Source organism: Lissotriton helveticus, chromosome 5_1 (assembly GCF_964261635.1).
Source record: "Lissotriton helveticus chromosome 5_1, aLisHel1.1, whole genome shotgun sequence".
Taxonomy (NCBI): Eukaryota; Metazoa; Chordata; class Amphibia; order Caudata; family Salamandridae; genus Lissotriton; species Lissotriton helveticus.
Window position 1 is genome coordinate 1,030,218,097 of NC_136065.1, and position 16,018 is coordinate 1,030,234,114.

At 37.7% G+C, this 16,018-nt stretch overlaps 1 protein-coding gene across 1 annotated transcript in view; it reads left to right on the top strand.

Moving 5' to 3' along the window:
* Positions 1-16,018, top strand: part of HPS1 (HPS1 biogenesis of lysosomal organelles complex 3 subunit 1) — a 314,105-nt gene that overhangs the window by 233,373 nt on the left and 64,714 nt on the right. The window contains exon 10 of the mRNA XM_078643558.1: positions 15,362-15,431. Within this exon, the coding sequence (XP_078499684.1) occupies positions 15,362-15,431 (70 nt within the window). The remainder of the gene's footprint in view (positions 1-15,361; positions 15,432-16,018) is intronic.

The window sequence follows — 16,018 nt, forward strand, 5'->3', positions numbered from 1 at the left end:
ATGCCGAGAAGGCTTTTGACCGTGTTACATGGCGGTTTTTATGGGAGGTGATGAGGAGACGTGGCTTTGGGCCACAGTTCATAAAATCAATCCAGGCACTGTATTATCGACCAGTTGCACGCATCAACACTATGGGACTCGAGTCGGCGGAGGTAGAAATCAACAGAGGTACAAGGCAAGGATGCCCCTGCTCTCCGCTGCTATTTTCCTTAGATATTGAACCTTTTTTAAAGATGTTAGAATTCAGTGTGCATATACCCCCTTTACTTATACAGTCTTATCAATTTAAAGTATTCGCATACGCGGATGACGTGGCTGTGGTCACGCCGAATCCAGTAGTAGCGATGCCAGCAATTGAACAACTGTCTACAATTTTTAGTAGGCTATCTGGCTATAAGTTGAATTCTGCCAAGACTCAGCTGCTAAGTATAAATATTCCGAAATTTACTGATCCAAGGCTGTGTCAAGAAGTTACATACTTAGGGGTTAAATTACGAACATGTACTACCACTTTGGTTAAAGTAAATTGGGATCAACTATTAGTTGGAGCTAAGAAACAACTAGATCGGGCTGAATGCCTACACCTTTCCCTAGTAGGGCGATGTAATCTACTAAAGATGTTGATATTGCCCCAAATATTATATTTTTTTCGTTGTATACCCTTGGAGATATCTAAAGTCAGATTGGCACAATTACAAGCAATCTGTATGAGCTTTATGTGGTCAGGGAAAAAAGCACGACGGGCTAGGCACTTCATGACATTGCCGAAAAAGCTAGGAGGATTCTCGGTACCAGACTTTGCATTATATTATTATGCATGTAGGTTACAAGGGATGGGTATCTTGTTGACAGGAACAGCACCTGAGCACTTGGCAGAATGTCCTTCCATATATCAAATGGTATTGGGTATAAAAGCAAAAAATATCTTATTTCTCTATCTTGAATGGAGCTATTACAAGCGAACACGGTTTAAAATTTTAGAAGCGGCGTACAAGGTTTGGCGAGCAGCTAGAGAAATGTTTGGTTTTGCGAAAATGTCTTATTACACACCGTTGGTATCGCCAATATTTTTACCAGTCGATCTATGGGATAGAGTGGTATATAATTGGAGGGGGAGAGGAATAAGAGTGGTGGGAGATTTGTATTCTGATGGTGCTCTTAAATCTTTCGAAAAGTTACGCATGCAATACCAACTCCCCAGAGAGCATTTTTCTAAATATCTTCAGATTAGGGAGTTTTTAGAGAAAAGTGGCATTTTCTTTCAACTAAATCCCTTGATTGAGGCTAATACAAGAAGAGCAAAGATAGGTATTTTATATAATCTGATGCTAATCACAAAAACCAATGATATTGAACAGCAGAATCTTAAATGGGGGACTAAATTAGAAAGACAAGATATTCAAATTGAAATCTCTTTGGATATGGCAACAGATTTATTTTTATCTGCAAAGCTACTTGCTCAACATTTCAAATCCCTCTTTAATCTATATTATACACCCGATAAGGTCTCAAAATGGTCTGGGGATGCTATAGGGAAATGTTTCCGATGTGGTCACATTTCTGCAAATGACGTACATATTTATTTTATGTGTCCATCATTGGCTCCCCTTCTGTTACAGATAGAACAATTTTTATCGGGAATTGTAGGTTGTCTAATCCAATTATCTGTAACTCAGATTCTTTTGGGGGTAGAAATGGGATCAAAGGATACTGGAACTGCAAAGCAACATGCTAAATTAATATTTGGAGCGACTGCTGTTTATAGACGGTGTATAGCTTCGTATTGGCTACAACAGGAACCACCTTCATTTGTGGAATGGCGGTCCAGATTCTTTGTCACTCATAATATGGAGCAGTCTGTATACGTTGAAGGGCGTACATTAAAAGAAACTTGGCACACAAATATGGGGCAGAGTCACACAGTATGTGGAGTTATAAAATAGGGTTATATCTTTTTAATAGTGCCTGCCCGCAGAATCAAACCAATGTCTTGATTTTTTTTTCTTCTCTTTTTTCATTACTTTCCTAATAGACTAATGTGTTAAGCGAATATCTAGATATAGTTTTTTCCTCTTTGTTTCCTCTCTGTTTCTCTATCCATAATTATCAATCCTCTCTTTGCGGATTGTTCATGATATGTGCTGTAACTTTTGCTTGACTTAAAAAGCGATGTTATTATTTGTTATTATTTGTAGAATATGCTAATAAGCGATGATTTATGTGGTACTTATTTGTATTGATCGGAATGACTCATACCAACCGCTTCATGTATCAAAAATAAATTTATAAAAAAAAAAAACAACATTATTTATAATACAAAGATCAAATATATCCGCACCTTCTTTTGAAGATAATTTTCCAAATGCAATATCAAAGAACAGAATCAATAATTCAAACCATAATTCTCGATATCTTCCCAATAGGTCGAATGATGTTTCTAAAAACATTTGCATTAAGGATATCCAAGATAAACTTCTGAATTCATATTGACATCTTCCCAATAGGCCGAATGATGTGTCTGAAATCATTTGTAGTGAAAATATCCAAAATATACTCAGTAATTAATTTTGACATCTTCTCAGAATTTTGCCATCAAAAATATTAGATATGAATTTGGTAATTCATTAGGCAACCGACATTTGAACTCTAAATGTGCATCATTGCAAAGTGTCCACCCTTTATTGCATTTAAATAAACAGTATAGTGTCCAGATGTTGAAGTAGGTCCATTGTAGAAAACAATAGCCACAGTTTTAAAAGTTCTTCCTGAAATTAAGACTTGACCTGCCACAAAAAGTTTGGTTTCCAATTTTGTTCCATCTGCTCTACAACGTTGTAGCATTAAAATGATATATTATCCAAATATTTCTATAAATAATGTTGACAACATTTCCGATTTGCACTGAGTACATTCCATATCTTGATTAGCTGATTTCACTAATTCATTGAAAGTCACTGTTTTGCAATCTGGTATTGTCAACTATATGAATTGTTCAGTGTCTATTTTAGTGGTAGATGAAAATGAACATCTGTCGCATGTATGATCCCATCTGTAACATAGTCCAAACAGATTTTCAATTTGTATTCCTTCATCTTCCAATACTGCAAGCAAAACATAAGTTATTCCTGAGCATCTTGGTGTACATTCTGTGTAAATTGTGAAGAACCAGAACATATATATCCAGAAGATTCCGCACACGAGAAGCAATATGGATTTTCGTTTTATCCGTTTTCAACTTTTCAAAAGCCTAATGTAACAAATAACAGAATGATTTTTCTCGATTTTCCATAATTGCATGGTGTAGATTTTCTAAAATAAACACAACATTCACGATTACATTAGCATAGCAGTTGATAACTGAACTATTTTCTAACTGATATCCTACAAAATTAGCAACCATGTCCACTTCCATTTTCTTTCCAGCCTCCTCATTCTTTTCAGTTCTTTTCTTCTTTGTAACCTCACTATGTTTCTCATATTTTTGTTTTGGATGTATCAAACGTTGTTCATAAATAGGATATTCACCTAAGTTAGGGGCATAGAATCTTCTTAACCTATTGTACTCTTTTACACAATTTACATCTGCACTAACTTTTTCCTCATCAAAATCAATCAAATACAATTCAGATAATGTTCTTACTCGAGACAATGCAACATATGCCATACCCTCTTTAAAGACAGAACTTCCAATACTTACCAAATCACTGTCAACACTTAAACCTTGAGATTTATGAATGGTCACTGCATATAGTAAACACATGAAACTGGTTTCTACAAACATACAAATCTTTTACAAGCAAGAAACAAACACCTCAACGTGCAATCTGTTTCACCCCTTCAATCTGATCAAATTGAATCTTCAAACATTCAATTCCATCTCTATGTGGATAACTAACAAAGTCAACAACTTTCCCCATTGCTCCATTTACTAAATCTTTCTCAACATCTAAATTACGCCGGGATATTACCCGACAGTTTACATATATATATATATATATATACGGTCTTTTCCAAACCAGGAGTCTTAGATATTGATTTTTCCAAAGAGTCTAATTTTAACTGTAATTTCTCTGACAGAAGAATAGTTACTCTTTCATGTTCTATTTTATCAGTAGCTACCATTTTCATTGTCGGTTGTTTCTCCAGTTTTAACAGTTCATCATTGAATGTAGAGCATTCTTTCAGTGCTGGCATAAGGCAAATTATAAACTTCTTTTCTGCAATTTTTTGGTAGATGTCTTCAGGTGCAATATTTTCTTTAGGAAACAAGTTTGTTAGTAGCAGACTTTCTAATGGTTCTTTGCCATCCTTTGTTAAGACACCAATTCTAATATTTTGGAGAATTTTTCCATAATCTTCATTTGCTTGTCGCAAATTCTTTATATTCAAAATATGTCCAAATGTTCACATTTCCAATACTTCCCAATGATCTTTTAGTGTCTTCATGAAGAAGGGTGTTCAAAACTTGTTGGCCTTTCACTGGTGTGAGTTGTAATAGATCACCGAATACAATTACATGTTTTCCACCAAATAAAACATCGTAATTTGTTTTTAAAATCTGCTGCATTCTCAAATGTACAAACGCAAGCATTACGTTTGAAACCATGCTAACCTCATCAATTATGAGAAGTTTTATTTTCTTCAGTACTCTTGAAACTTCGAAACAAGCTTTTCCAGATAGCTTGTGATATTCCAACTTATTTTCATGTTCTACTGGTAACATAAGTAAACAATGTATTGTAATCCCTTTGATATTGTGTGCTGCTGATCCAGTTGGAGCAGTTGCAACACACGATAAATGTGTTGTTTTCTTTAGATAACTTGACAAACATTTATTAAAGACACATTTTCCTGTTCCAGAATGCCCACTGATGTACATAAGAATAGGTTTAAATGATGTACATTGGCAAACACTCTTTTCATGCAGTAGTCTGTGTTCTGTTTGTTGTGTAACTTGGTGATATATTTCTTTCTGTTCAGTATTCAGTTGTTCTTCTAAGTAATATTGTCCTTTTGTGCTTGTTGCATCACCTTTTCCACTTCACTTATTGCTATTGCTGCTACATTTTCAAGTATGGCTTCTAGTGGATCTTGACTGTGTGCAGCAAAACTCTTACTATCTTGCGAACTACCTCTAGCTATGTCAGCTGCAATAGTACTTTCTTGATTAATCTCTTCATTCAAAAATGGAGATCATTTGGAAAAATTGTACATTCATTGCTATCTTTACATGCATTGAAAGAATCTTGATAGCAATCAAAATCTCCAAGTAATTCCATTTCAGTCCGCCAAGGTTTGAAGAGGTGCAGAAGAGCTAAATAGAAAAACTCCTTTTTATCAGGAGTATCGCAACTTAGTTTCCTGTGATTAATCAGATTTCCTTTGGAATGTTTTACCAAACATCCTTCACATCAAATCACAGCATATTTTCCTTCATTTATATTTTCCGTAACATTTTTCTTAAAGCTGTAATGTTGTAGTACTTCATATAGACATATCTTTTCCAGGTGTGGACTTCTATTTGGATAGTATGTATCCACATATTTGTTTTAAGAATATCTGTACTTTCTGGATCATTTGATGCTAAATATTCAATTTTTTTGTACGTATTTCAAAACTCGATTTTGTGTTGCAGCAGGACCTAGACTTATCCAGATGATTCCTCTTGACTTTATATATAACCTTGCAGATGACAATCCATCCGAACATTCGTAGGATCCAATTTCTCAATGTGAAAGCATCTTCAAGCTGAAGCTGTACAATTTGCTGATGGGTGTCTTCACTTGGGAAATTTCTTCCCACATTTCTTTCAATTCTGTCTTCTCAGATTTTGTTATCTAACACGTAACATAGCAAGCAACAGCAATTGAGTTATCTGCAACATATGGTATGTCCATATTTGCATTCCTCATCGTCAAAATCACTGGATTGTAATCATTAATGTACTTTGATTCTTCTGTTCTTTTTATATTATATGTATTTTTTGGTAATTTCCGAGTGATCGTATGCCTCACTGCTGACATAAAACTTTTCACTCTTCCTTTGGAAATTACTGGACGTGGAAAACCAAATCAACATTTTGTTTAACATTTTTCCTTTGAGTTGTATTTCCGTCGAGAATATTTTCCACATCGATGATTTTGAAACCGTAAAACTTGCTGTCTCAAGTTGGTTCCTGCTTTTTCTTTTGGTATGGTACAGGTAACATGTTGTTCAATAAAAGACAGAACAGTCTCATCACTGTCAGTTCCAAATTTTGGGGCATTCTTGTTCCATAACAGCATATGAATATGAGGTGCACCTCTAGCTTGATATTCCTTTCTCCAAAATAAATTAATACATTTGCAAATAGGTGGATTCGTTTTATTATAGATGAAAGACATCATAGCTTCAAACCTATGATTAAAATATCTGCACACATTTACAGTATCCAGGGAACACAGTTTTCCAACTGTCTTCAAACCAATATTCTCTATATTTAAATTTGGTTGTCCTAGAAAATCCAGTAAATCATCCCATGCGTACTCTGCACAACTAAGTGTAACAAACCATGTAGGGGTTTCTAAATTCCTTAACATACATTTCAGTTCCCCATGACGTTGATACCAATATTCATTAGTGCTTCATTGACATGCCATCAAATTAATTAACTGTGTTTGAAATTGTTTGTCTCTTTCTTCAACTTTGTCCATGAATTGCTTTGCAGAAACATCCGAAAAATGAATCCCTGTTTATAATATGTGATTCACTGCATATGAAAGTGCAGAAAGGTCACTTTCAAATAAAAGATGAAACAAATATGGAATACACTGTCTAAATCTTGCATCTTCGGAGTACAGTCGTAAAGTACGATATTCTGAACTGGTAGTTCATCATATCGTCCACCTTTTCCAGTAGGGAATAGCTGTGGAAACGACAACCTTCCAAACCTTTTTCCCATACACTCAAGGGAGTTCCTTTTGCGTTTTTCATCTGGATCAATTCAATACTGTCTCCTAAAACCTCTTTTGAGTGTAGAGGGTGTACAGTGTAATGTTTATAAATTTCTTCTTTTCTGGACTTCACCACTTTTTCTACTTGTCCACTTGAAATGTCTGTTTCACCTTCTAAACATATTTCCTGTGCTTCTACATTTACAGTTTTATAGTAAATATTGTTTTGCACCAGATATAATGTAACCTTTTGGACTTTGGTGACATCTACTATCTCTTGCCATATTTTCTTACTCTTTGTAGGTACACCATTAACAAGAATGGCTACAGGTTCACTTTCCAGTTTCAAAATGTTTCTTAAAATCTAAAGGTAAATACACAACTCTTCCTTTTAAACTCTTTGTAGATCTGTTGGAGGCAGCTTACCTGTTTTAAGCTCCATACGAATTATAGCCTGAAACGGGTGCACAGATTGAATAAGGATGGGCTCCTATGTATTTAAATCTTTAAGTTCTGGAGGTACAGCTACTAATTCTAGGTCATTATGAACAGCTCTAGCTGGCATTTTGTTCTCTTCTAATTTATTGTAACAATATTTACAATTACATTGTTGAGTATCCAACTCAAAACGACCTTCCACAGACAAATAAACAGCAAATTCCCTCCATTTATCATTGTCTTCCTTTTCACTTTTTAAATTCCTAGTTTGAATTTGATAGTGAGTACGTCAGCAACAAATTCACACATAGTTGGGAATTTCACCAAAAACTAACCCTGGGCATAGGACTACGCTACGCTCGGGAGCGTGCGTAGTTTGCGCTACTACGCGCTATGGAAATTGCACGTAGCACTGTGCAAAAACAGGTAGGATAGTTGGCATTTTTTGCTTGCTCGCGGTCCTCAACGTCAAGTTGGCGACCGCGAGCGAGCAAAATCAACATCCCTGCAAGACTTTTTCCTCGTTCGCGATCAGCAACATCAAGGTACCTATTACGAGCGTGGAAAATATATCTCCCGGCGAGATTCTCAACACGGGGAGGTCAGGTTTCTCATTGCGAGTGGTCGCATATGCTCACGACCGCTAGCGATGAGAAACTACTAGTCCGCGTTGAGAAAGCTGCCACTTGAGTACAAATCTACTTGAGCAGCAGAAAATGACCGCTTGCACTGTGCAAGCTGTCGTTTGCAATGATTGCATAGTGCGGACAAGCATCCGGCACTGTGCAATCAGTGCGAACAGCATGTTCCCTACCGCACTCCACAGTTCACGTAGCTTGCGTAGTGCAAAGTGCACGTCGTGTAGCTACACGTAGCGTTACTACGCGAACTGCGCCCAGGGTTACAAACTACTTTAAACTTTATTTCTTTTTCAAACTTCATATCAGTAGTATCTTCCATCTCTTCTTCAACACCTACACTTATCAAACTCTCACTTTCTCTACAGTCCTCTTGGCCAGCAAAGAAAGGTAGCTCTATATCATCACAAACTTTTTTTTACATCCAACACTGAACCATACAAAAGAGCTGGATTGATTTAATTTAGACATAATGCCGGACTTTTCACGTAGTGTAATCTTCTAACTAACTTCTGCATTTCGGAATGATGTACTGCTAACATTCTAAACAACTTTGACACACTTTCCTAGAAAGACAAGCCAGAGAATGACCTTGCAGCCCTATATTTATTCCCACTTTGCAAGGATCCAGTCCTTGTAATATCTTAATCTTCTGTTTCACAGTTTTTTTCCATTTTCTCTTAAGAAACTTAGTAATATATCAATAAGATTCCTGTTGTATACTATAAATACTACTATGATTCCATGTAAACACTGGAGCCTGGGTACGTTTCCTTGAACTTCCTCAGCTACTACTTCTTCCAAATTTCTAGGAAGCATCTTTTCTTTTTCAATTGGACAACCATTTTTAAGTTCGTAACAACGCCCACAGGTATCAACTACATAAACTAATGTATTTTGTTGAAAATAGCTTTCTTCATTAAAAAAAGGTTCCGTACTAAAAGTATGCTTCCATTCCCCAGAAAATATTTTACAAAAGTTAGTTCTAGTTACAATTCTTTTTCTTTTACATTTGTCCTTCATAGACTGCATTATTGTATTTAAAGTTTTCAATCTGTTTAAAACTAAGATAAACAATTTTCTTTTCAATTCAAATGCCTTTTCGATCACACTTAGAATCTCCTTTTTTGTTTGTAAAATGCTGATCTCTTTTTTGATTTTTTACACTTCTTTAACAAATTTTGTAATACTCTATTTTTATATAATCTTTTTCAAATCTCTCAAAATCGTTTCTTCCTCCGTTCAACATACATTTTTTTCTGATAATCCAATTTTTCACTTTTTTGTACATGTTTCTTTTCCTTTTATTTCACTGTATATAATTTGTGTCTCTTCTTTATTTTCCAAATTTGTTAGAATCTTTAAAACTTTTTTTGTGCAAATTCTTTACTTCTCTTACCAGAAGGCTTTTTCTTTAAGGATCCATGTTGTACTTGATCTAATTGCTCCTTTGCTGTTTTCTTTACATAAGCCTCTTTTCTTAATTGTCTTTTTGTTTGCTCTTTTCATGTCGTTGTAACTGTATTAATAATTATGCAAAATATCTGTAAAAAAAAGAAGTTTTAAAAGCAATTTAGTATAATTAAAATAATTATATTCAAATATTCACATGTTTAAATATACAAATATATACAATGATAGTAGCACAATGATTAGAGCAGTGAAACGGTACTACCTGGGTAATTGGACGAGTGCATGAGTAGTGTATAGGAGATTAGAGGAGAGCATGGATAGTACACAGGTGATTGTAGAAGTGCATGGTTAGTACCTGGATCATTGCATGAGTACATGGGTACTGCCTGGATGATTAGAGTACTGCAAGGATAATGCATGGTGAATTTACAAGTGCTTGGGTATTGTCAGAGTGACTGGATAAGTACATGATACTAGCTGAGTGATTGGAGGAGTGCATGGGTAGTAACAGGGCGATGGCTGGAGTGTATAGATAGTGCTCAGGGGATTTTAGCAGTGCATGTATTAGTGCCTTTGCCATTGCATGAGTACATAGGTACTGACTTGATGATTAGAGTACTGCAAGGAGAGTGCCTGGGGAGTGACAGGGGGTTTGCTGAACTGCATGGGTACTACCTGGGTAATTAGAGGAGTGAATCAGTAGTGTGTAGGTGGTTAGAGGTCTGCATGGATAGTGCACATAGGATTGTAGCAGTGCATATGTTAGTGTCTGAGTCATTGCATGAGTAGTGTCTGGAGGATTGAAGTGCTGCAACGAGAGTTCATGATGAATTTATAAGTGCTTGGGTATTGGCAGAGTGATTGAATAAGTAAATGGTGCTGGATGGGTGATTGGAGGAGTGCAAGGATACTGACAGTACAATGGCTGCACTGCAAGAGTAGTGCTTAGGGAATTGAAGCAGTGCATGAGTGTGTGCTACTGCTTTACTATTTTACAACTACTTGTAATGTTAAACCTAGCCAAATACAAAGCAGGAACCATTCACATTTTTCTGCTATAATTCTCACCATATTCCTAAAACATGCATGGATATCTCTGTACCCCAACACTGTGCACCTTAAAAAATTCACTGAACAAACTTCAAATTAGAACCAAACACCCAACATTAGGTGCCATATTTCAACTGTACCTCTCTAGAGACTTACAAAAACAAATCTAATCAGAAACACCTCAACTCAACATATGCAAGTAGAGACATACTTCACACACAACTCCATGCACACCTTTAAACTTGACAGACTTCACTTCCAATTTGAAAGCAACACCTAAAATTATGCGGTATTCTCCAAATGTACATGTGATTGGAGAAGTCTAAAGGTAGTGCATGTGCACTGCCTAAGTGATCGGAGGAGTTCATAGATCCTGACAGGGTGATTGCAGCAGTGCAACAGTAGTGTCTGGTTTATTACATAACTGCATAGGTAGGGCCTACATGATTTTGGAAGTGCATCAGCACTGCCTAAATGATTGGAAGAGTGCATAGATCCTGACAGTGTGATTAGAGCAGTACAAGGATAGTGCCTGAGTGATTGAACCAGTGTATAGCTAACACATTGATGAATATATTTATTTATTGAATTCATTTATAAAGTTTTATATAGCTCGAATATAATCCCGAAGGATAACAGAGCGCTTTACAATTTGAGGGAGAGGAAGGTAATAGTTGCAGTACAATCATCTGAAGGAATACCAACCCAAACAAATCACATATGTATATCAAACAAAAGGTTACAATCGAAAGGGACAATAATGGGTAAGATAATAACTGGAACAGAGCGAACTGGGAGGGGAACAAGTGACCAGTAAAGCAGAATAACACCAAACGCAGGACTTAGGGTGTAAGTCCAAAGCATTAGAGCAGACGATCCAAAACCCTTTTAAGGTAGGCACTTGTTCATGAGGAATATTTTAACTTCCAATTTGAAGGCAACCTTGGAGGAGATTCTGCGTATTTCTGGTGGAGGAGAGTTCCAGATCTTTGGCGAAAGCTATGACTGCAGAAGTATGTCTGGGGGATTGCACAAGTACATACGTAATGCCTAGTGATTCCATGAGTGCTACGGTAATGTCTGGGAGATTTCAGGAGTACATACAAAGTGCCTGAGTGATAATATCTCTATAAACATATCTCAAACCTCACTTTTGTGCTTCTGCTTTACCATTTCACAACTACTTATAATGTTACACCTAGCCGAACAGAAAGCAGGAACCGTTCACATGTCTCTGCTATTAGTCTCACCCTATTCCTGAAAACGTGCATGGATATGTCTATACCTTAACATATGCACACCTCATACATTCACAGAACAAACTTCAAATTTAAATCAAACCCTAAAAGATTATGTGGTATATTTCAACAATACCTCTCTAAACACTTATAAAAACTAGTCTAATTACTAATACCTTTACTCAACATATACACTTCCAACTTGAAAGCAACACCTAATATTAGGCGGTATAGTACATATCCACACACTGAAACAAACTACCATAATCAGTAATCCAAACAACTTTTAAATACATTACAACAAACTGTAATAAACATTTCTACATTTAATAATATATGTCAAATGTCAAAGTTCATGATTTATATTTTACCTTTAAAAACAAAGCCAACACATAATACACCTCACAAATTTATAACACCTTTCAAATTGATTTGTAGATTATGTAATATCAGAAACTCAGAAAATATTTTTTTCTGCACACAATCAATATGTATAGCGCTTCTCTCAGCAAAGCAAAACCACAAATGGCAAAGTTTCCCTCTCTTTCGCCACCCATACACATGTAAATAACAAATCACATTGCTTCCCAGATTATTTCAAATCCTAAAACACATTAGATTGGTTATAGATATCAACCCTTACCAACTGACTTCTAACTGACCCCAAACTGCTTCTGGAATTTTTTGAAGTCGCGACTTCACCGTGAACCGAAAGCGATGGCACCACGAATCAATGCAGGAGTTCAAAAATATATTTACAAATAATGTTACCCTTTTTTTTTTAAACACACCACTTCTAACATAGCACTGACTTGGGAAATCTCACTGCAATAACATATTACTTTAATATTTATAACAAATTCACATTTTAATGACACAGTTAACTTTCAACCCTACCCCGATTCTGCTTAATACCTGCTTCCATAGTAACAGTTCATGGAACACTCAACTGAACTGACAGGTCACTAATTCAGTTTCACCACACAATGTTGCAAATACAAACAGCAGGTGTGGTTGACTTTACAAAAATTAGCTTATTCTATCTACTGTACCTTTCAAACATTTTTTACTAACTAATAAGAAACATGCTATTTAAAGACAGAAACATGCATCCTATTTTTCACTGTACAATGTTCTTAAACAACCAATCATTCCTCTTCTCTTTCAAAAACTGCATCTTATCCACCATTTTATATACTTCTCATTCTACCACCTGCCTACTTCAGCTACAGACATCTTTTCAGTGCATCCAGACTTCCCTTCAAGATGCTTAGTGTCGATTGTGGGACACAGCTATGTTTTCTGGTGCAAAAGGTATGCTGGACAGAGAGGTATTGACAAAGATCTAGCTTTACCAAATGTGAACATTAAATGGATCGGATAAAAGAGGATGAAAGTGGCACCAATTGATGCCTTTGGTTAAAACCTTTTTAATTCTCCAACCCCCTGACCTAATGATTGTCCACTGTGGTGGCAATGACCTAGGCACATTGACAGGGGTAGGGCTGGAAATGCTAATGAAGAACACGTTTGCAGTATTGATGTTGCTTTTCCCCCAAACTGTCTTTGTATACTCTAACATATGCCAAAGACAGAAATGGAAGCGGTTCAATCAATTCTGTTCACAAATTGAGAAAGCTAGAAAACTGTCAATAAAGCTGTTTGTGCTTATCTCAGAGACCATAGGATGGGTTCCATACACAACAACAATCTGCGTTTCGATATGGATGGCATCTATGGAAGTAATGGTGTACACTTCAATGATAAGGGAAACAGAGTATCCCAATAAAAAGAAGGGCTCTTTTTAGAGCCACCTAGTAACCCAACATATAACCTAGCTTTACATTTTTTTTAAAATTATTTATGCTTGGAGTCGCGTGCCCATCGCGTTCACACTAGGGGGCCGCTTTGAAACCCGGGCACCCATCGTGTTCACACGAGGGGGCCGTGCTGAGAGCCATGTACCCTTCGTGTTCACACCAGGGGACTAGCCGTGCACCCTTCGTGTTCACACTATGGGGCGGCGCCGTACGCCGAGCTAGGGTCACCACTCCAAATCCCCCGAGGCATGCCCACATCTCCATATTTATTTATTTATTTTTAAAAAGGGGAGGTGGCCACTTGACCCCCTCCCAGGACACTTCTGATCCAGGGAACTCCATCCCCCGGGGCCTGGCCTCTCTGTTGGGGATTGTGGGGGGGGGGGTTGCAGGACTGTGGGGGGAGCCCTAATGCCCCCACGGTCCCGATAGATCCCCGCCTCCGGTGGGAGCCAGTATTGCTTTTGGGCAAGGGAAGCTGCTAACATGCAGCTCCCCTTGCCCAAAAGCAATCCTGCTTTGCTTCATTGTAGCAAGACAAGGTTTGCTACTCTCGCTTCAATGAAGCAAAGCAGGGGTTGCTATGACTGGGCGGGAGACGTGCTTCCACCCTGTCGTAGAAAACAGCAATGTCCCGGGGGTGGGCTCCCCGGGACATTGCAGGAGCTGGGCCTGGGGGGTGGTGGTCCCCAGAGCCATCAAGGGCTCCAGGACGGCCCCCCTCCCTCTATTTTCAAAGCCTCGGGGAGGTAGTAGTCCCCGGGGATTCGGGGGCCTACGAGGCCCCCCTGCATATTTAATTAAAGCCCCGGGGTGGCGATCCCTAGGACTTGGGGGGTCCTCGGAGGCCCCCAAGTAATTACAAAACAATCCCGCGGAGGTGGCGGTACCCAGGGTTGCGGGAGTGCTGTGTGCCCTCCTGCACCTAATTTACATAGCCCCGGTGAGGTGGCGCTCCCCGGGCTGTGGAGGCCCGGCAGGCCCCCACAATATAAATATAGGATTGCCCCTGGAAACTGGCCCACCCGGGGGCTCACGTAAGTTTTTTTTCTTTTGTTATTTCATCCGAATTCGCTCACCCAACGCGCATTCAGACGTTTAAAAAAAATAAATACAATTAAGCAGGCCTAGGGGGTCAGTGTGTTTCTACCCTGCCCCCTTTTCTTCTTTCTTAATCTTTTTTCGACGGTTTTCTTGTGACTCGGGTCTACCGAGTCACAAGATGGCTGCCAACACTTCGTGGTTTGAAGTGTTGGCAGCCAATTACAGTGAAACTCGTGGTCGTGGCAGCCAATCACAGTGAAGCTCTTGGTTGGGAGGGTGCGTAAATCCACCACTGCCTCAGATATCGAAACTTTTTAATTTTTTAATTTCCCAGCACTTTCTGAATCAAGCACTACCTTTTTGCCAAATTTAGTGTAATTCCGTTCAGCAGTTCGGGCTGTAGCCTTGGCTGAAGTTTCCTATATGAAATTGATTTTTTTACTATTATTTTTTGCATTTCTCAACCACTACTGAATGGGTTAACACCATTTGTCAAACGACGTCAAAGTTATTAGCAAATCAAAAAATGCTTTATATATATATATATATATATATATATATATATATATATATAATATTGCCATGAACACAAATATACTGATGCCTTACTCACACAATACATTTCTTAACTGTTTTAGCATTCATTTTGTAATTGAAAAGTATTAGTTTTAATATAATGTATGGCATCAATGATTTTAGTCCTTTTGATAGTTCCTTTGGTGATATTAATAGAAAATACACGTTCAAATAATGTATTTTTTAATACTGAACCAGCCGTTTGTTTTCAGGAAGTGGAAGGTTCCACGGGCCCTGAAGAGTTTTATACTCCAGAACCCTCACCGAGTGCAACGATCCATGGTGAGTGTACGCAGCATCTGGAACAGTTTCTAGCTTTGCCAAAGGATGTCATTCTCCAGTATGTTTCCATCTAATTTTAAAGCTGAGAAAGACTTTAATGAATAGAGTCCCTGTATGAGTGAGCATCAAATGAAATATATTTTTGGGTGCTTGTTTTTTGTTTTCTGGTTTAGTTATATGTGGTTTAGGTCAGTTCAGTCCCCTCAAATGTTGTATTGATTTGATATATTGGCAGGCTGGCCTTTAGACATTTATACAATTTGTGTTTTTTGTAAACGCATTTGGTCATCTGGACATACAGAGATGCATGATTGTCCACTGCCTTGGGTCTCAGACACAGAGAATGGGAAAGGTCGATACTACAGGCAGGAAGATCAAAGAATTTAGTTAAAGTCTAGTGCCTATTTTTGATGCAAGAGTGTAGCATGCTTTTTGTACTTTCCAAAGTGTGGGCAAAGGATCAATGTGAATGGAGTAGCATGGGTACTCACTCTCTCTCTCTCTCTCTCTCTCTCTCTCTCTCTCTCTCTCTCTCTCTCTCTCTCTCTAGATCTCTCTCTCTCTCTCTCTCTCTCTCTCTCTATTTT